Below are 19,913 nucleotides of genomic sequence, written 5' to 3' on the forward strand. Positions count from 1 at the left end.
ACCCCAACCCCAACCCCAACCCCAACCCCAACCCCAACCCCAACCCCAACCCCAACCCCAACCCCAACCCCAACCCCAACCCCAAACCCCAAACCCATACCTATATATATATTTAAATAAAAATATTTATATTTGTATTAATATTCTTTTAATATTTTAAAAATAGTAAAATATATTAGTTTACCAAAATAAAAATATTTTTATATATAAATATAAATATCTATACTCTTATATAAATAAATAATTTTGTTTCATATATAAATTAAAATTTTTTTTTATGTATAAATTATTACTTTTTATAAATATTTAAATATAAATAAAATTATTAAAGATTTTATAAATAATTTATTTTTATAATAAATACAAATATATATTTTTAAATAATTAATAATTTTATTTATTAAATAATAAATTTATTAATCAAATAATTATTAATTTATAAAATAAAATTAATAAGTTTATAAATATTTAATCAATTATTTATAAATTTTTAGAATTTTAGAATTATGAACTTCTTAAAATATAGTTTATGAAAATAAATATTCTTTTCTTCAATTATTATAAAAAATTATTAAATAAATAAATTATAATGTGTTTTTATATATAAATTTTTAAAGTTATATCAAAATTTATGAGTAATTAAGATATTAAAATATAAGACTAATAATTTTTATAAAAAATTGATTTAATGAAAAATAAATTAACAAATCTTGTTTAAATTAAATTTTTTATTAATTATGTAATAATATCAACTAAAAATTAGTGAAAGTAAAAGTTAAAAATTTAGAAAAATAAACAAAAAATCATAATGACTATATTAAAATACGATTAAAATTATAAAAAATATTCGTATTTTTATAAAGTTACTGTAGTTTTGCAAAATTATTTTATTTAGTTATTTCTATAATTTTTCTTTTCAAATTAATTTTGTTAGGAAAAAATTGAAAATGAAAAGAATTGCTTGATGAAATATGCAAATGTGTTTTTAGGATATCATGAATAAAAATTTTTTGTTCCTAATGCAAAGAAAATTATTTAATTATCAAATAAAAATAAAATTAACAAAATTAATAAGTATTAAATTAATAAATAAACATTAAAAATGTTTATATTATATTATTTTATTAATTTTATATTAATATATATTTTTTTAAAATTATAAAAATATATTATTTAGTTTTTATATTTATTTGTTTTTTTAATTTGTATTTATTAATATATATTTTAGATATTTTATTAAATAATTTTTTTAAAAAATTATGATTAATACTGTTATTTGGATATTTTTATATTTTACTATTATTTCTTGCTAAAATTTTAGATTATTAAAATTAGATATATTTGAATATTTGACTGAATAAAAATGTTATTGTTGTGGAATATAAATTAATTTTTAATTAGCTAAAAATATAAATTATACATTAAATAATGATAATTATGAAAAAAATAAAAACTTTACAAATTTTAATGTTTATAAAACGTAAATAATATATTTTAATATATCAGCTAAATAATATATACTATTTATTAAAATTTTCTAATCTTAAAAGGAATTAAGATAAATATTTAGTCGGAAAAAAATTAGGTCAAGGTAAATTTTCCGATGTATATTTAGGATACGATTAAACTAAAAGCAATTAAGCAGTTGTTATAAAAATTCTTAAGCCAACTACAGAAAATAAGCTTTTTAAGGAAATAAATATATTAAAACATATAAATTAAGTTAAGAATATTGCACATTTATTAGATGTTACAGAAGACCCTTAACTCAAAGTACCTTGCTTAGTACTTTTTTTATTTTTAATTTAATAAAAAGAAATTAATTTAAAAAGATATTTGAATATATAAAAGGAGTTAATTTAAATTAAGTATTAAACAAATTAAATTATGATTTAGTTAAATATTATTCATATTTGTTATTAGAAGTATCAATAATTAATAAATAAATAAATATACTTTTAAAATTTAATAAAGGCTGTTTCCGAATCTCATAATGTAGGTATTTTTCATAGGGACATAAAAGGATTAAATATAATTGTAAATATTAAATAAAGAAAATTTAATTTAATTGACTGGGGAGTTTCAGATTTTTATTATTCGTTTGAAAAGATCTTAAATAAAGTAATGTTTTTTATCAAAATATTTTGTAAAAAATTATTTTTAGGTTGGAACTATTCATACAAAGTCTCCTGAAATGGTATTAAGAGAATCTTTTAAATATTTTTTTACGCCTGCTATTGATGTATGGTCTGCAGGTGCAGTTATATACAGTATGGTATTGAAATAAATAATTAAAAAAAATATTTTTATATTATTTTAGTTATTTAATGTAAGATTAATTGTACCTAAATAAAAAGGAAAGTTATAAAATTTAGATGTATTATAATAAATGCTGGAATTTTTTGGATACAAATAAATATTTTAACTATCCAATTTAATGAATATAAATATTGATTCTTCAATATATAATTTCTTAAAAGAAAATAAAATTAAAAAATAAAATGACGGATTAAAAAAATAATTTAAATTATATAATTCAAATAATCCCAACAAAACTATAGAAATATCTGCTTTAAATCTTCTTAGATAACTTTTAAAAATAAATCCCGTAAAATTATAAATAATTATCTAAAAAAAAAATATTTATAAATTTTAAAAAATGAATAAGGCTGAAAGAATAAGTGCAAATGAAGCTCTTCAACATAATTTTTTTGATGATATAAGGAATCAAATAATTAAAAAAGATATATAAGAATGAATATAATTTAATAATAGATGATAAAATAAAAATATAAAATAATTATTTTATATTAATCACTTTTTATAGATATGTTTATTTATATATATATATATACTATAATTATATTAAAACAAACACAAAGAATTTTTATATATATTATTTATTTATAAAAAATAAAAAAAAATTATATCAGCTTTTTTTATTTTTTTTAATATATATTAAAAAACTATAACATCATCATTCAGTAGAGCATAATAAAGCAACACCTCTTAATTTCCAGTGTTAAGGATTATTTTATCCTTCACAAGGTAATCCGACTCTAAAGATTAAATACTTATCGGTTCTCTTCGGATATTTATATACAGGGCACATATAAGTATTAGAAATCCTATCTTATTCTGTAGGCTTTTTCTTATTAATAGCCGATACATGTAAAGTTGGTAAAGGAGCGAATATTTATTTAGGATCACTATCTTCTAATCCATTTCTGCTCCATTTACATCCTTCAAGATACAAACCATGTACATAAACACCTTCTGCAGGTTATTAGTCAGTATCTTTTTCTTTTACAGTTGTAGAGTAAACAACATCATCCAAAGACCATGCTTCTCCTCCTTTGCCATCTCCTTTCTTGTGATTTCTAGTTACTTCTTATTTCATTGCTGTAAGAAAACCTTAAGGATTAAAGAATCCTGTAAGCCAATAACTATTAGGTCTATCATTAATTAACCAGTCATTAAGTTATTTGTTTCTGTCAACTAAAGAAGCAGACCACGAACCCAAAGTGGGCAAAATCCAAGAAATTTCAGCTCCTGAAGGATCATAAAGCCATGTATTAGGTACTTTAGCATCAAAAATAGAATTAATAGCATCTAAAATATCAGGAGTCATAATAATAGTACCATCAATAGCAAATATAGTATCTTATAATGTCTTTCTTACAAGAGCTATGACCCTTTAAATACGTGCAAGTTCTTAATAAAGGAAAATATTTAAAGGAATAGTCATTCCTCTTTCTGCTGTATTTTTACGATTAGGACCTGCTAGTTTTCCTACTTTTTCTCTAACCTCACCATCAATATAGTCAGGTGGAAGTTTATTTAACATTTCTTTAGCTTTATCTTGTACTATTTCTTCACGTGTTTTTCCTCCACCACCCATGGAATCTTTGGGTTGAGTTTCCATTACTGTGGCAATCATTTCATTGCTTTCTTTTAATCTGAAAGTTAAATCAGCGTTTGGATGTAAACCAAAAACTTCAGGATTATCAACTGTGGGGACTTTTTAAATATAATCAGTATATTTTGAAAGCTCTGCAGATTAGTTTTAAGGAATTCTGTATTTGAATTTCTATCCAGCACCATCAACTAAAATATCATAAAAGAAATAGTCATTTCCGAATATTCCTTCTTTTAAATAGGCTTCTCCGTATGTATTAAAAAGCTCACGATCGAGATCGTCTGTAATTCTTCCTCCGTATTAAACTTCACAAATCATATATCTGATGACGTTCATGGAAATAGGAAGTGCGTAGTTGTTGTTAGTTTGAGGAGTACTCATGAGATTCGTTAAATATTTTTCAATATAAAGCAGAGATGCTTCTAAATCTGAATAATTATATTCATAAGGAATACACCATCCTAAAGGACCAAATTTCTTTCTTTCAATAACAATCGAATGTAAGAAGCAAACAGTAAATATTAAAGATCTCCAGTTATTATGATCTACTTTATCTATGAACTCTTAAGTTATTATTGTTGTGAATGTTTTATATAAACCAGCTTTTAGACCTTTAGGGGGTTCATTTGTTACTTTTAAGGTTTTTTAGAGCAAACCTAGAGGGAATTTAGGATGTTGCTCACAAGTAATCCATAAACGGAAATCGGGATGAATATTGTTTGAAGGAACAACTAAAGTTTCTATTTCTTCCATAAATTTTAAACCTAAATGACAGTTTTATAAAATAATCCATCCACCAGTTTCGAAACCTTTTTGCATAGAAATTCTTGCTACCTTTTCTTGTCCTTCTCCCATAGATACTTTTTCGCAAGGGAATTTCTTTTTCTTTTTGGCAAGTTCATCAATTGAACTTGTAGGATCAGCACCTGCTGATAATAAGAACAAAACAGGATCTAAATTAGAAGATTCTGCCCAAATAGTTTCTATAGGATAAGAAATAGGATCAGTAAATTCTTTGCCTAAAGTTGATCCAATAAATTATTAAGTTCCGACTAAAGTTCTATCATCTCTAAGAGATCTAACCAAACACAAAGTAATGAAAGGTCCAAGTTCCTTTTCTTAAGAAATACTTTCGGCAAAGTCAGGTATAGCGAAGTTTTCAGGATCATTTTTTTCAATCCATTATCTCCATTATTATTCACTTCTAGTTATCAAATCAGGAAGTTCTCTAAAGAAAGGAACTGTTTATCCCGAAAAAGTATGTTTAGAAAGAGCTAAAATATTCAACCATTATTTATCTTTTAAATAAGCAAGTGGTTTTTATCGTTCAGTTTTAATATCGAGTGCATCTCCTGATTTTAAGAAAAGAGAAACATCATTTCCGCTTATAGTTCCTGAAGTGGTCATTATTTTAAAGGTCATCATTAAAATAAATGTGATTTTGTCCTTTTCAAAAAGTCCTCTATTGATGTATTTATAGACATGGAAAGTTAAAAAAGTAATAATATTTTTAACTCTATTAGAAGGAAGTTATGCTTTTTCAGATAAATCGATAGATTCAATAAAAAGTTTAAGAAATTATTCAAGAGAAGAATTATACATCCAATTTACCAAAGATACTTCTATAATGGTGAAATAAATAGAAGAGCCTCTAATAGCTACAGGTCTATATTATTCTCTTTTTTCATTAATTTCTTTTGTTTTATTTCAGCATCTATTAGTTTTGCGGCAACTTCTTTAGCTTGGGTTTTTGTGTTATTCAACACATCCATCAATTCAGTATCATCTAATAAGTTACCTTGAGAATTGATAAGACGTTCGAGTAAATTTTTATCTAGTCTTTATAAATCCTTTTAGTTTTGGTTGACATCAGCGAGAAGTTAATTAAGGGAATCTTCAAGTGCTTTTTATTCTTTAGAAATAACTTTTCCTAATAATTGTTGTTCTAAACCAGAACGAGTGACTGTGAAGTCAATAATAGTGGTTTTGGCAGATAATTCGGGAGAGAAAGAAGGATTTGCAAGCCTGCAAGTCATGAAAAGTCTGAACTCTTTATGGAATTCAATTTCTGTTCCTCCTACATTGATAATTTATGTTTTCCCTTTTACAATTACTTGCTTTTCTAAAACAGGATCTAACATAGGATCAACTTCATTTTCGATATTTTCAATAATAAGAGTTTTACCATCTTCCATACAATATTTCAAGAACATATCTTTAAATTTAGGATGGTTAAGAGTTGTAATACATCTAGCAGGTTCAATAGATTTTGTAAATTTATTTTTTATCCAAAATTGACCTTATCCTTAAGGATCAATAAACAAAGGATACCTAGTAGAATTAGTAACCATAATACCGTTTTAAATAGATAAATCATCTTTTGGTAAACCTTACAAATTCCATTCTCCAATAGTTGCAGAGTCAATAAGGAAAGAAGTCAATTCTAAACCTTAAGTAACTGGGACTTCTTTTTTCTTCATATCCCCAACAAATTTAATTTAGGCTAATTTGTGTCGGAATTCGGCATTGAAAGGTCCACAATAGGAAATAAAGGCAGTAGCAAGAGATACATTTCCGACTAATTTGAATTTTTAGTCAGCGATTTCTTATTGTCCTTTGCTCCATCTTTCCTTTTCTCCTGAAAGAGATGTAATTAAAGTTCTAGCAGTGTTAATTTTTTTCTTTGTTTTGGAAGCTTTCATTTCTAATTCATTTTTTTCTTCCATTTATTTACCGAATTTTTCCTTCAAAGCTGTAATTTCAGCATTTATTTAAGCTACATCAGCTTAAGCTTTTTCCAATTCTTTAACAGCAATAGCTAGTCTTCCTTCTGCAATTTACACTTATTCTCTTTTTGGTTTTACGATTTTAGATTTTAAATGATATTCATTAATAGCCAAAGCCCATTTTAATATACCATTAGCGGCTTTAGAAGCTTTAGAAGCAGTTGCTTCATTAAACCAATCATCACAACAATTGGTATAGGGTTCTAAGAGTTCCATAGTTTCTTCGTTGATTTAATCTTTTTCAAATTCTTTTAATGATTTCATAAAATTCATATCATAAAGAGTTTATTTTCCAGATAATTCCCAAGATTCTTTTAAGAATGGAACAATTTTTCCTTCTTTTTTATTAAAGATTCTATCTTCAATAGTGATAGGAAGTAATTTGGCTTTGAAAAAGACTAAAACACTGTCCATAATATATTTAATAATTTCTAAAGGATTTTTATTCGATTTAATTTCTACAATATCAGAACTTGAAATACTATCGACAGCATCTTAAGCTCTTCTTAAAGCAGGCATAGCAGCTTCGAGTTCTTTTTCTGCTTCAGCTTTCTCGATTTGGATTTTTTCTTTTTGACCTTAACACTATTTAGACGTAGCTTCGACTTCTTCTTGCTTTTGATTAGCTTTCTTTTATTCTTTTTCTAAGTTTGCAATAAGTATATTTGTCTTTTCAGTAGATTCCATAAGTTAAACTTCTTCATCTTTCAAGGCGATTTCCATAATGTTAATAGAAGTAGTAGCTTCTTAGATTTTCTTAAGACCAATTTTGAAAGACTCTTCTTATTAATCTAATTCATCGTATTTTTGAATATATAAAGTTTTATAAGAATTCAAATAGGAAAGGAAAGACTTGGGTGTGACATACACTTATCTTCTCATTTTTTAATAATATTCATCGCAAATTTCATTAACCATTAAGTGCACATTACCCATATGTTTCATAAGTTAAAGCTTAGTTTCATCTTTAGTTTCGAGTTTTTTGAAATTTTTAATGAAAGTTTCAGCTACAGAAACAAGAGCCTCTTCAGGCCAAGGCAAAAACCAGTCGATAGTGCATTCATTGAAAAGAGCAGGGAATTTACGAGCTCTATCTCTGAATTTCTAACCTACAGGTGAGAAACACAACATAATATGGAAGTTATCTCTTACACGGTCTACGAAATAGTTCCATAAGTCACTTGCTGGAACATCTACGTTCCCAAGATTTTTTTCTTTTGTATATTCTTAAGTTATGTCTCCTAACCACACTTCTCTCTCGTCTTTTTGAAGTAAATTGGGAATTTCACCAGTACTTAAGACCATATTAATATATTCAAGGAATTCCTCTTTTTTTACTTCAGAATCAGTCATTAAGAAAGTAACTTATTTTCCTAAATGTCCTGCTTGATCAAAACCTAATTTAATGTCTTCTTTCAAATCTTTTTCAGCATAAGTTTTTGTCACAATAATTTATTGGATTAAGTTTTTGCCAATAAATGCTGCTAATCTTGTCAAAGACTACTTTCCGGAACCTCCTACACCTACAAGCAAACCGTTTGAACGAGGCTATCTTATAATACGAGAAACTCTTAGTAAATGTCTAAGTGCATCATCAAAAAGCACAAGTTACATTTTTTTAGAGGGATTTTTCTCATTATAGTAATCAAGTAAGAAATTACATCTTTTTTTCAATTCTGGTAAATTATCCTACGCTTCATAAATTTTAGGCGCTTCTTCTTCTACAATACCGTCTTCATTTATAATATCAGCACGTAAGAAATCACAGAAAAGAAATATTTTTTCCGAACTAAATTTGTCCTAAATTTCATTTTCCAATTAAGAGAAGTTTTCTAAAGAAACTTCTTGAATAAAGCCAAGTACAATGTCTTTATCTTTTTAATTTACTAATTTATCTGAAAGCACTCTTTCGGCTTCATGCCTCCATAAACCTACAACGAATAATTCAGGTTTCATTTTAATTTATTTTTAAGATTCATTAATTGTATCTTTTTTACATGTAAGAATTCCTTTGAAAATTCTGGATAGCTCTCTCATGTTGAATACATAATGAAATTTAGCTGGGGTAGGTAACATTGTTTATTTAACTTTATTCCATAAAGAAATGGTGGCCGCAGTTAAAGATTCAATAATTTTAAAAGTTTATTCAGTGAAATATTTTTGTTTGAACATATGCTTAATAATAGGTCCATAAATAGTTTCAATAGAAAGGGGCAAAATCATATTAAAAATAAAAAATTATCTTTTTAATCTATTAGGGATGTCATTTCTACCACCTCCAGGATGATTCATAGCACCAATATATTGTAAATTCTTAATATTCTTAAAGTTACCTCTTTGAGTTTTATCTAACATGTAGAAACCTCCCTATTCGACTAATTATCTAACAATTTCTAAGGTAATTTAATCACCCCATTTATTTACATAAGGCATACTCATGTCATCAATAAAAATAGTCATCATTTTGTTCATTGGAGGAGCAAAATCTTTACCAACTTTGAAGTCGCATTCTCCTTCGATAGTCGATTAAAACATAAACGGAGAAGTAGCAGATGAAAAGTTAGTTCTTTTGAAAAGCATTTTTTCCTTATTAAATTTCGCACAATATAATAAGACAGATGATGTTTTAGCTGTGCCAGAACCTCCAATAAGTAAACAAGAGTTACTACATAAAGAACTCTTGGGTTATTTCAAAACCAAGTCAAGTAAAAGTTCTGCTCTAAAAGAATCTAATGTAGGTAACAAAAGTTGAGAAAATTAAAGACCTCTCTCTGGAGGAACCCATTCTTCAGGTGTACATAATTTCCAATCGCAATAATCTTAATTAACGAAATAATCAAATACAGTTTCTTTATCTTTACCTTTTTAAGGAACAGGTGCATTCTTTTATAATAATAATTAATGGAAAAGAATTCTGTCTCCAGCTTCATAAATACCTCCTACAGCCCAAGCAATAGCGAAAACAAGGAATCTCTCATATTCAACTTCTGTAAGAGTTTTGGATTATTAAACGTAAGGTTATAGAGCACCAGTTATTAAATTCAAAATATTTCCAACTTAGATAACAGATGATAAAGGCATGGTTTACTCTTTACAAATTTTGGCTTAGTTTTCAATAAATCTTTATTAAATCAAATATTTTTTGAGCAAATTACCTAAAATATTAGACTCAGCTTCTCTGGTTTTGGATCTATTCTTTATCCATCCTTCAATAACAGCATCATAGCCTAAATCAGTAGGAGAAACATAAACCTAACCACACCTAGATACTGTAGCAGGTGAAGCATTATTTAAATTTTCGACTTCAAAAACTAATTTACAATTTTCAGTCATAGCAATACGTTCACCATTAGCTAAAGTTAAAATTTTGTTATCATCAAGTACTGTATTTAAATTTTCAATCCAAATAGCATCGACGGGACCATCACAAGTAAGCCATGTATGATGTTTTAAAGCTCTATTATTTGATTTAGACCATAAAGTAGAAAACACACCAGGAATCCAATCATCTGAAATTTCAGATTTAACACCATACATCTGTTCAGCAGTAATGGCTTTAGGATTCATCTTTACAATTCTATGTTGTGCAATAATTTATGACAGTACTTCTGTTAAAATATACATAATTGTTGTTTTACCTGATCCAGTAGGCCCTACAAGCATATAACCGTGTCTGACAACACATGTTTCGTAAAGTTGAATAATCTTAAGTTAGAAAGAAGGAGTATTTATTAAATCACTCCTTTAAGCAATTATTTCGGGAATCTTCTTTTCCACTTCAGGATATGTTTTTTTAGGTACTTCCTTTAATTTAGGGAAAATATCTGCCAAAAGTCCATTAAATAATGGAATATCATCAGCTACAAGTTTAGATAAATTCATATCTCTTAAAGATCTCATAAGAAGCATATCTTCTTCTGATTTGAGTTCTTCTCTTTTAGTATTACCAGCAGTTCTTAGTACTGATAGAATATTTCTTAAACCAAAATCATAATGTCTTTGTTTAGATAATTATTCTTCACATAATCTATACAAGACATTAAATTTCTTAGATAATGTATCAATTGTATTATAACCTACAGAAGCCAACTTAACCTTAATAATAATTTCTCTATCGGGAACCATCATAGATACACCTCTAAAAAGTACTTTCAAATTTTCAGGCAATTCTTGTCTTCCAGCATAACCAGGGTTCATAGTAATGAAATAAGAAACACTTTTAATAAGCAAAATAGGATGTTCTTCTTCTGGGAACATAAAATGATTCAAATGCTATTTTCTAGCAGTTGTAATTGACTCGACTTGCATTGCCACGACAGAAAGTACTTCCAAATCAATTCTATTAAACTCATCAAAACAACCCCAAAGGCCACTTTATACTAATCCTTTAAAAATCTTAGCCATGTCTCTGTATCTGTGTTAATCTGAACAGTTAGTAACAACGACATACACACCATAGTTCTTCCCAAATCTTTCACTGTTTCAGTTTTTCCTGTTCCTGCAGGTCCTGCGGGAGCACCTCCATAATACATAGACATAGCTTAGGCCAATGTAATGTAACATCTATCTGTTAGGGGAGTTACACAAAGTCTTTCTTTCGCTCCTAAAATTCATATGAGTATGAAGTATCCCAATTTGTTATGGAAATAACACAATCATCAACATCGTTTTTCCATGCAATTCTTGTTTACTTTTACCATTCAAAATCGTTTATGTCTTTACATTTTAGTTCTACGGCAATATCTTTTTAATGTACCTATATTGTTACAAGCGTTTCAATTTTCATTCTTTCAACACTTGATTTAATGTCTTCTAAACACATAGAAGATAACAAAGTCATGTGTTCTTTAATTTCATTTCTTTTAGCTTCCATTGCATTTCTTTCGTTCCTAGAAAGTCTTTCCAAACCTTCATTCACCTTAGAAGTCCATAAAATTTATAAACCAAGTAAAGAAATTTAAGAAGGCCATGCTTTTACATAATTCTTTAATTCAGTCTAGAATACTTATTAAGCTGAAGTTCTGGTAATGTCTCTTAATTATTATTACATACTAGATTCCAATTTAAGCAGCCAATCTTCAATATTTCCTTCACATTTAACCGCATAATTAGTTAAAGCAATTGTTTCCTCTGAAGATCCCATAACCTAAGTAATTGCAGTGATACATTTAAGAGATGCATTTTTCTTATCTTGTGATTTTTCAAAGGTGACCTTAGTAATCGCATCGAAAAGCTTTTCAAAATCCTCCTAAATGGAAGTAGGTTCAGAACCTTGGGAAAGGATTTTTAATAAAGTAGGGTTAGATACAAAATAAAATCTAGGGAATTTCTTTCTTTTTCCTTCAAGATAATCTTCTAACATTTTTTAATACTCTTCCAATTTTCTATTCAAGTCCGGAAGGAAATCTTTCAACATATCATTTTAACAGCAAGCTACTACTTTTTTAGTTTCGTAAGCCTTTTCCATAATCTTCATCCAGTTTTTATCTATACCTTAAAATTATTTAGCTTGTAAAGGCATTTATCTTGCAATATCACCACCAGTAAACACGGGTTCCAAAGAAGTCCACAATTTTTATACTTTAATCCACATATCTAAAGTATCATTAACATCCGAAAATTACCTAATATAATCTTCTACTTCTTTCTTGAAAGGAGTTACGTGTCTTTAAGCATTCAATGTAGCCAAAGTCATTTAATCTTCATCTAATCTTTCCAAAATATTACCTACAATAATTCCATTTAATATACATGGTTATTCTCTTTTTGCCCAATGTCCGAATTCGAAGACTGCATCGTTCCAAAAAATTTATATTTCATCTAAATTGGATCTAATTTTCATTTGTTTATCAGCAGATTCTGTGATATCTTGGACATCTTCTTAATGTTACAATAAATTAGCATTCAAGATATCATCAATATAGAATTATTCAGGATTTTCATAATTTAACTTAGTACGGGTTATTTCACATACTTTTTCCCAATGTCTAGCCATAATAGAAGGTTTTTTCAAATCAATAATTAAGGGCAATTATTCTTTTAAATTATCAATATATGTCTTTAAGTCTTTATACGCTTACCATTCTCTCAAATCTTTGGGTAAACGAATACATGAATCGGCATATTTAACACTATTTTCCTCCATTGCAACTAGTTCTTCCTTAGTGATTTCTAACCAAGTTTTTTCTTTAAAAGTTTAAATGTTTTTAATAACAGTATCATATAAGCTATAGAGTTTATTTAAATTTTTAATTTCGGCATCAGTCTTTTCCAATTCAGGATATTTTTAGTTTTACAAACCGAATAAGTTTTCACCTCTAGCATTAATTTTAAAAATTTCGTTCTTTACACTGTATTCTTCCTAAAATCTTCTTAATCTTTCCATAGCTTCTGCAGGAGTAATTCCTTCAACCATAGGTCCATTTTTCTCATAATCCTTTCTGAACTAAACTACTTATTAGATGAATTCTTTAATAGATTATTTCAAATCTTTTAAATAAATAGCTTATTTTTATTAATATTCCTTTCCTTTAATTTCAGCTTAACTTATCAATAAATCCCAATTGGATCTTAACATTGAACGAGCATCCATTTCATCTTTATCAGTAATACCACCTGGTAAATAATTATCAAGTAAAGAGTACATTTCTTAAACCGGATTAAATTTCATTTCTATTTCAGCTTATTCTTTTCTTATTTATTCTAAGGTTTCCATTACGTAACCTAAAGAATCAATATCTTTTACCTATTTAGATAATTTAGTTTAAAGCATTTTTGTTTGTTCAGTTAATTAATCGAGCTATGTACGAGCTTTTTTATGTAAGTCTTAAGAATATTATAATTTCCATTCTTTGGCTTATGTATTTAGTGAAGTTTTAATATTGTTTGTTTTCAATTCCATGGCTCCTATTTTATAAGTCGGAACTATTTTTTCTATATCTTCTTCTATTTAAGAAAACTTTTTTAATTAATCTTCATAATTTTGAAGGGTAGGCCCATTTTTAGAGAATTTTTTAATTGATTCTTGAATATTTTCCTTACACAACCATTCAAATTTTGTGAATTCTGACAAAAATTCATTTACTTTGTTTTTAGTTCCCTAAATAGAACCAGTAAGTAGCAAGATAACTTTCACAATTTCTTTATCTTAAGCAATCATATCATAAAAAGTTTACTTATCGTTTTATTCCTTACTTTATTAGTCCCAATTATATAGTTATTTGGAACATTTAAGCACTGCAGTGGCTGCTTTATTAATACTTTTTTAAATTTCAGAAAGAGAAGGATTCAAAGTAACTTTTTCTCCTTACAATTAGACATCGACTTCAAAGAAAGGTTTCAAGTTTTGTAAAGTATTAGCACCTGGGATTTTCTTTCCACATACTCTATATTTCATAGCATTAAGAGAGTTTTAAGTAGAATTCAAAAGTGCCTAATAGAAATACCAAAAGTAATATCTTTTAATTTTTTTAGTTTCTTCTGGTAAAACAGGATCTACATGAGGATCTAAAGGATATAACATTATAGTCTAAAGGAGATCATCTACAGCTCTTTCTACTTCTACGTTTTTCGAAATCAAAAAATTAGTTTATTCATTAATATATTCTTCTTACATTGTGACGAAATAATCTAAGGAAAGGGGTTTTGTGTCTTAAGGAAGTTTCACTAAAACTACTTTGGAAACAGTTTTGAGGTTATTTTCAATTCTATTTTCGATAATATCATTTACATTAATAATTAATTATTCCAATTTATTCAAACCTTAGTGTACATGATATAAATAACTCTCAATGTTCATTGAAGTCCAAGTAAGTGTAACCATACCGGGTCTTAATTTCAAATCCAAATCCTCAATATGAGGAAGTAATAAATTTTTGCAAATAGGTTTTATTTTTGAGTTGATTCTTTCGTATTCTTTTAAAGCATAAAATAATTCATTGTAATAAGTTTTGAATTTTTCTTCTTATAAAAGAATGATTCTCGCACTTTCAGGAATTTCTATTCCTTATCTGTCCAAGCATTTCGCTTCTCTAATCAATTGCATGATTTCTAAATCAAAATTTACATATAACTTTTTGTTTTCGTCATGCCTTACAATTAAAGTTGCTTATAAAGCGGCTTTTGAAGATTCGATTTTGTTAACCCAATCTTGGTAAAACCACATTTCATAGATAGTTAATTATTTTCCCAAAGTATTATATGAACCATAATATTTTTTTATTTCAGGAGATGACATAACAGTATCAGGAAAAATATTAATAGGACCTGTTATTTTCTAGAATAAGTGTCTTACCCAAATAATCTTACCAGCCTCAGGAGGCATATTTCTTACCAAAGGAGGATTAGTTTTTTAATCTTAGAAAATTCTTTAAATTTCGTCTAATTCAGTAGCATAAGTATGCAAAATAGCATTGTAACGGGTCTACAAATTATGTTTAAGGGAATCTCTTTTAATAGTAGTTTAGAATTTATGCAAAAGTCTTAAAGAATATTCTATTTTCTTAATTCTATTGAAATTACTATCAATAAAATTCTATAATTTAGTATCTAAATGAGAAATATCAACATTGAATTCTACCCAATCCCTATCGAATTTATTACTATTAGTATCTAACAAATCATGTCTATTTTTTTGAAATTTTCTATTATTTAATTAAACTCGTTTGTAAGTTCATCCATTCCTTCCAAATTGTGTTTCGCAAGAGCTTAGAATTATTAAATATTTGAAAAAATGTCAATTAATTTTTATAATCTTCTCACAAAAGCATCAAATTTCCCAAAAATCTAAGTTTCTGAAAAATCAAAGGCCTTTCCTTTAGGCATATCAGCAATTTTATCTTTAGTTTCAATATAGCAAGTCTTATATTCTCTATAAAGTTTAATACATGATCCCAAAACTTCTATTAATTCAGCAGGGTCTTAATCCCAAATCTTCTAAGGATTAAATCTTCCACCTTCGCCTGGGTTATTGACCTTAAGGATTCTATCTTTACAATTTTTGATCATTTAGTTGGTAATTTTGATGAATAATCCAGTCATTTTATCAGAAGTGTTATAAAAACGAGCAATAGTATGTATCATTTTAATCGCATTCATAAGAGCAGGGAGAGTATCAATAATCTATTAAGGAGTTCCTTTATATAGAGGTTCAATAAATTTTTCCAAAGTCGTCAAATACTTGACATTATCTTTAGCTTCATTTAACTTGTCAGTTAAAAGTAAATCCAATCTGTTGTAATCCATCATCAATTTAGAGATAGTCTCATCGCCTCTTGGTCTTTAACTATCATGCTATTTAAGTCTTTATAAATTAACTTTGACAATTTGGAAATCTTTACTTTTTAGTTATTCTGACCAATTAGTTATTTTTTACATTCTATTCCTCCAATATTCTAATTCAGTTGAAGGGCCAGCATCTGGGCTTTCATTTCTGACAACTTAGTCGTCATTTAGTAGAGAATTAATGTGAGAAATCCATGAAGTGAACTTTTGTTCATAATATTACATTTTTTCTGCTTCGGAAGACGATGAGTTGAAATTAGCCATTTCTTCAGGGTCCAATTTAAATAATTCAGTACCTGGGCTCATTAATTTTATAGATTCACGGACTTCATTTCCGAATTTATTAGAGTGATTGCAGAATTCTGAGATAGCTTCTTCTTCAGAAACACCCCAAAATTATGTTTTTTCGCTTCTTAGGAATTCTACTTGGGGATTGTATACTCCTTCCATTAATGCATTTAACATAGGAATAGTATTGGGAGTTATTTCTCCGAATATTATATCGTTGTCATTAGATACTTCATTATTTTGCGTTTTCTTTTTGTCATCAGCAGGAGAAAATACACGCAAAAACCAGACTGCTTTTTCAAGGATTTTCTCTTAGTCTCCTGTTGTTAAGAATAATACAGGATCTTGCTGACCATTATCTTTTATATCGTCGTTTTGGGTTTATTCTTGAATTTAATAGTATGCAAATATCTTATCTGAACCTTCTCCGGTTAAAAACCCTTCTAATAAAAGTCTATTTCTATCATGAGATAAACAATCCTATTTTTTAAAAAAAAATATTTAATTTTTATTTTATTTTATATTGGTTAAAATAAATTTATATTTATTTATGTTTACTTCGATTATCACATCCTTTATTTGAAGACAGTCACATATTACTTATTTCATCCATCCTATTCTTTTTGAGAATTTTGAAGAAATCATTTTTTTTAGTCTTTCTTCTTTTTTTTTATTTTAATATATAATTTATTTTATTTATTATTTAAGTTTTTTTTTCTTCTTTTATTTATATAACAATAAAATATAACAAAATTTAAAATTATATTTCTTTTGTTAATACTATAAAATTTCTTTTAAAAAAATATAACTTTTTTTATTTTTTGAAAAGATAACAATAATTTAATAAATAAAATAAAATTGCAAATAAATAAAAATATTGAAATTTAATTATCTTTGCTATAAAAAAAATCATATTTCTAAATAAATAATTTAAATGAGAAATATTTTATATTAATTAATAAAAAAATATAATAATTTGATGTGTTAAATATAATAATATATTATTCTAATTTCAAAAAAAAAATTGTAATAATAAATAAAATATTGATTATATATATTTAATATATTATTTGTAAATATAATAATTTATAAATGATTTTTAGATTTTTAGATTTTGATAATTATTATAAAATGTATATTAACTTTTGGAAAATTATAATATAAAATTTTTTTTAATATAAATATTTTTTATTATTAGATTTATTTTTTCATTTTTTTTATATTAATTTTTTTCTCATTTATATACTCTTATATAATTTTATAGATTAATTAAACCATATATATATGTTTTTAAAAAAATTGATATTACTTTTTATTTAAAAAAAAATATATTTTAATTAATAATAGTATTTAGAAATATTAAAAATATTTAATTTAATTTAAAATAAATAAAAAAATAATTAATATAAAAGAAATTATAATACATGTAATTTTATAATTTATAAATTTTATATTAATTTTTTATTATGCGATAAAATATTTTTTATTTTTAGTTATTTAAATAAGATAATTATTCTAGATATTAATATATTATAAATGATTTTCGAATAAATCAATTTTATAAACTTAATAAAATCAATTAAAGAATAATATATAAATTTATAAAAAAAAAATGAAATATTTAAATAATTTTTATATTTTAATAAAAAATTTTATATAAATAAAATTTTTAAAAATAAAAATAATTCATTTATAACTATCACATTATCATTTTTTAGCGGCAGCAGCAGCTCCTTCGATTAAGTCTTTTCTACCAGCGTGCCAGTTAGGACTCTTTCTTTTCTTGGGATCAACTGCTAAAATGTGTGGAGCATATCTTCTTGAATATATAATTCTTTTTTAAGCTCTTCCTTTTGGAATTTTTTTGGCTCTTTACTTTTTATCAACTTTTGGAGTTTATTTTCTAACCTTTATTCAATTTACAAAAAATATTTTTTTATGTATTCAATTAAATTGCTTTTTTTTTTCATATATAATTTCATACTTTACCAGCCTTAGCTAAAGTACCGTGCATACGACCTTTTTTTGTAAAATATAATTTTATAGATGTATGAAAACATATATTATTATAAAAAATTTACCCATTATATATAGAATTTTTTTTATATTTAATTTATCTTTTTTTTTTTATAAAAAAGTATTAATAATTAAAATATTTTTTTATATAATTAATTTTAACTTAATATTTTTTCGGCTTTTATAAATAAAAAATAATTATAATGAATAAAACTATATGATTTATATAATTTTTTAATTATAAATATAAATAATATAAAACATATATTTTCAGATAATGTTAGTTATTTAGTTCTAACTTTCTAATTCTATAATTTTATTTTAAATTTAAAATTATAGTAATCTAAATTCTTATTAATCACTATCAAAATTATTTTCTGAATTTTCTTTTAGCAAAACATACAAATCCTTTTTAAAATAAAATAATTTTTTAATTTTAAATCAATTTAATTTTTTTTACTTAAATCTAAATTTTAATCTAAGCAATTCCTTTATAATGTATATAAGAATCAACTTAAATAGCATCGTTTAAAAAATGTAAATCATTCAAAATAAATTATCTTATTTTTTATAAAGATTATAAGCATTAAACTTTCATAGGAATAAAATGATCAAAACAGGATTTTTAATGAATTTAGAAGTTCAAGCTATGCACATATTTAAACTGAAGACTATTTTTTTTAACTAAATCTCCTATAGATTCAGAAACGAAATATTAAATAAGTTTTGTAGGAAAACTTATCCAATAAATATTCTAAAAATAATAATAATATATATTTATTAATTAAAAAATGATTACTATATTATAATTTGTTTCTATATTCCATTCTTTTTAAAACTAAATTATGAAAAAATCTAAAGGATTAATAGTATCTTCATTAGCAAAGCATTCTGAAGAAATTAATATTTCCTAAAAAATATTTTATTCTTTTTAATTATCTTTTTAAGTTTCAACTTTATTTTCTTATATTTATTATTACTGAATTAAACCAAGCTAAGGATTATATTTTATTTATACTTGATTTTCATTATAATATTTATTTTTCTTTAAAGTTTCAATTAATTTACTACTAAACATTTCTATAAATTTTTCGAAATTCTATTTTATTTTTTCACTAGTACCTTAAATATGTTTTTAGTTATAATCTTAAGCGGTTATTGAAATCATTATATTTTTTGGATTTTCTTTTCTAATCTAATCAATTGTTATATTTTCCTAAACTCCCATTAATAAATCATAACTTTTAAGTTTTTCTTATATGCTTTCTATATAAAGAAACTTTGTTTTTCTTATAGCTACACCAAACCTATCATCTAAGACTAAATATTTGTACATAATCTTTTTAATTTTAATAAAAAAACTATTTATTTTAAAGTATATATTTTAATGATTTACAGCTGGTATATCGTAATTATTTTCATTTACTTTTTAAGATAAATCAATTTTTTTATTGCCCTTTGGTTATTTTTGATGATCAATAACGCTTATGTTTAATGAATCGCTTAATAATTATATTGTTTGATAGAACTTTCCTCTTATTAATGTATACACATTTTATTTATTTTTAATTTCATCTTTTTCTTTACCATCTTTGTAATCACTTTAAGATTTTTACTAACTT

General features: G+C 25.2%; 4 protein-coding genes across 4 annotated transcripts, besides 11 other annotated features; 1 reads left to right on the top strand and 3 right to left on the bottom strand. All coding sequences in view use genetic code 6, as the record gives it.

Annotated features, from left to right (window-relative positions):
- Positions 1 to 97: a microsatellite.
- Positions 98 to 229: 132 nt separating this feature from the next.
- Positions 230 to 289: a microsatellite.
- Positions 290 to 371: 82 nt separating this feature from the next.
- Positions 372 to 438: a microsatellite.
- Positions 386 to 451: a microsatellite.
- Positions 452 to 1,164: 713 nt separating this feature from the next.
- Positions 1,165 to 1,198: a microsatellite.
- A 269-nt stretch (positions 1,199 to 1,467) lies between these two features.
- IMG5_196960 (hypothetical protein) lies at positions 1,468 to 2,758 on the top strand (the record flags this gene model as incomplete). Its single annotated transcript, XM_004024196.1, has 5 exons — positions 1,468 to 1,785; positions 1,833 to 1,925; positions 1,975 to 2,121; positions 2,165 to 2,275; positions 2,669 to 2,758. The coding sequence occupies 5 exons, from the start codon at positions 1,468 to 1,470 to the stop codon at positions 2,756 to 2,758; spliced, it is 759 nt and encodes a 252-aa protein (XP_004024245.1).
- Positions 2,759 to 2,977: 219 nt separating this feature from the next.
- IMG5_196970 (hypothetical protein) lies at positions 2,978 to 11,109 on the bottom strand (the record flags this gene model as incomplete). Its single annotated transcript, XM_004024197.1, has 2 exons — positions 2,978 to 5,381; positions 5,435 to 11,109. 2 exons carry the CDS (start codon positions 11,107 to 11,109, stop codon positions 2,978 to 2,980), a joined length of 8,079 nt encoding a protein of 2,692 aa, XP_004024246.1.
- A 70-nt stretch (positions 11,110 to 11,179) lies between these two features.
- IMG5_196980 (hypothetical protein) lies at positions 11,180 to 16,920 on the bottom strand (the record flags this gene model as incomplete). The annotated part of the gene is made up of 3 exons (XM_004024198.1): positions 11,180 to 15,127; positions 15,466 to 16,755; positions 16,834 to 16,920. 3 exons carry the CDS (start codon positions 16,918 to 16,920, stop codon positions 11,180 to 11,182), a joined length of 5,325 nt encoding a protein of 1,774 aa, XP_004024247.1.
- A 19-nt stretch (positions 16,921 to 16,939) lies between these two features.
- Positions 16,940 to 16,991: a microsatellite.
- Positions 16,941 to 16,990: a microsatellite.
- A 440-nt stretch (positions 16,992 to 17,431) lies between the features above and the next one.
- Positions 17,432 to 17,465: a microsatellite.
- Positions 17,460 to 17,515: a microsatellite.
- A 308-nt stretch (positions 17,516 to 17,823) lies between these two features.
- IMG5_196990 (hypothetical protein) lies at positions 17,824 to 18,295 on the bottom strand. The gene is made up of 2 exons (XM_004024199.1): positions 18,260 to 18,295; positions 17,824 to 18,183 (listed from the first exon to the last, which is right to left on the bottom strand). Exons 1-2 carry the CDS (start codon positions 18,287 to 18,289, stop codon positions 17,983 to 17,985), a joined length of 231 nt encoding a protein of 76 aa, XP_004024248.1. The 5' UTR covers positions 18,290 to 18,295; the 3' UTR covers positions 17,824 to 17,982.
- Positions 17,913 to 17,956: a microsatellite.
- Positions 17,921 to 17,958: a microsatellite.
- Positions 18,296 to 19,913: the final 1,618 nt, after the last annotated feature.

Source organism: Ichthyophthirius multifiliis (assembly GCF_000220395.1).
Source record: "Ichthyophthirius multifiliis unplaced genomic scaffold scaff_1120509251402, whole genome shotgun sequence".
NCBI classification, from domain to species: Eukaryota; Ciliophora; class Oligohymenophorea; order Hymenostomatida; genus Ichthyophthirius; species Ichthyophthirius multifiliis.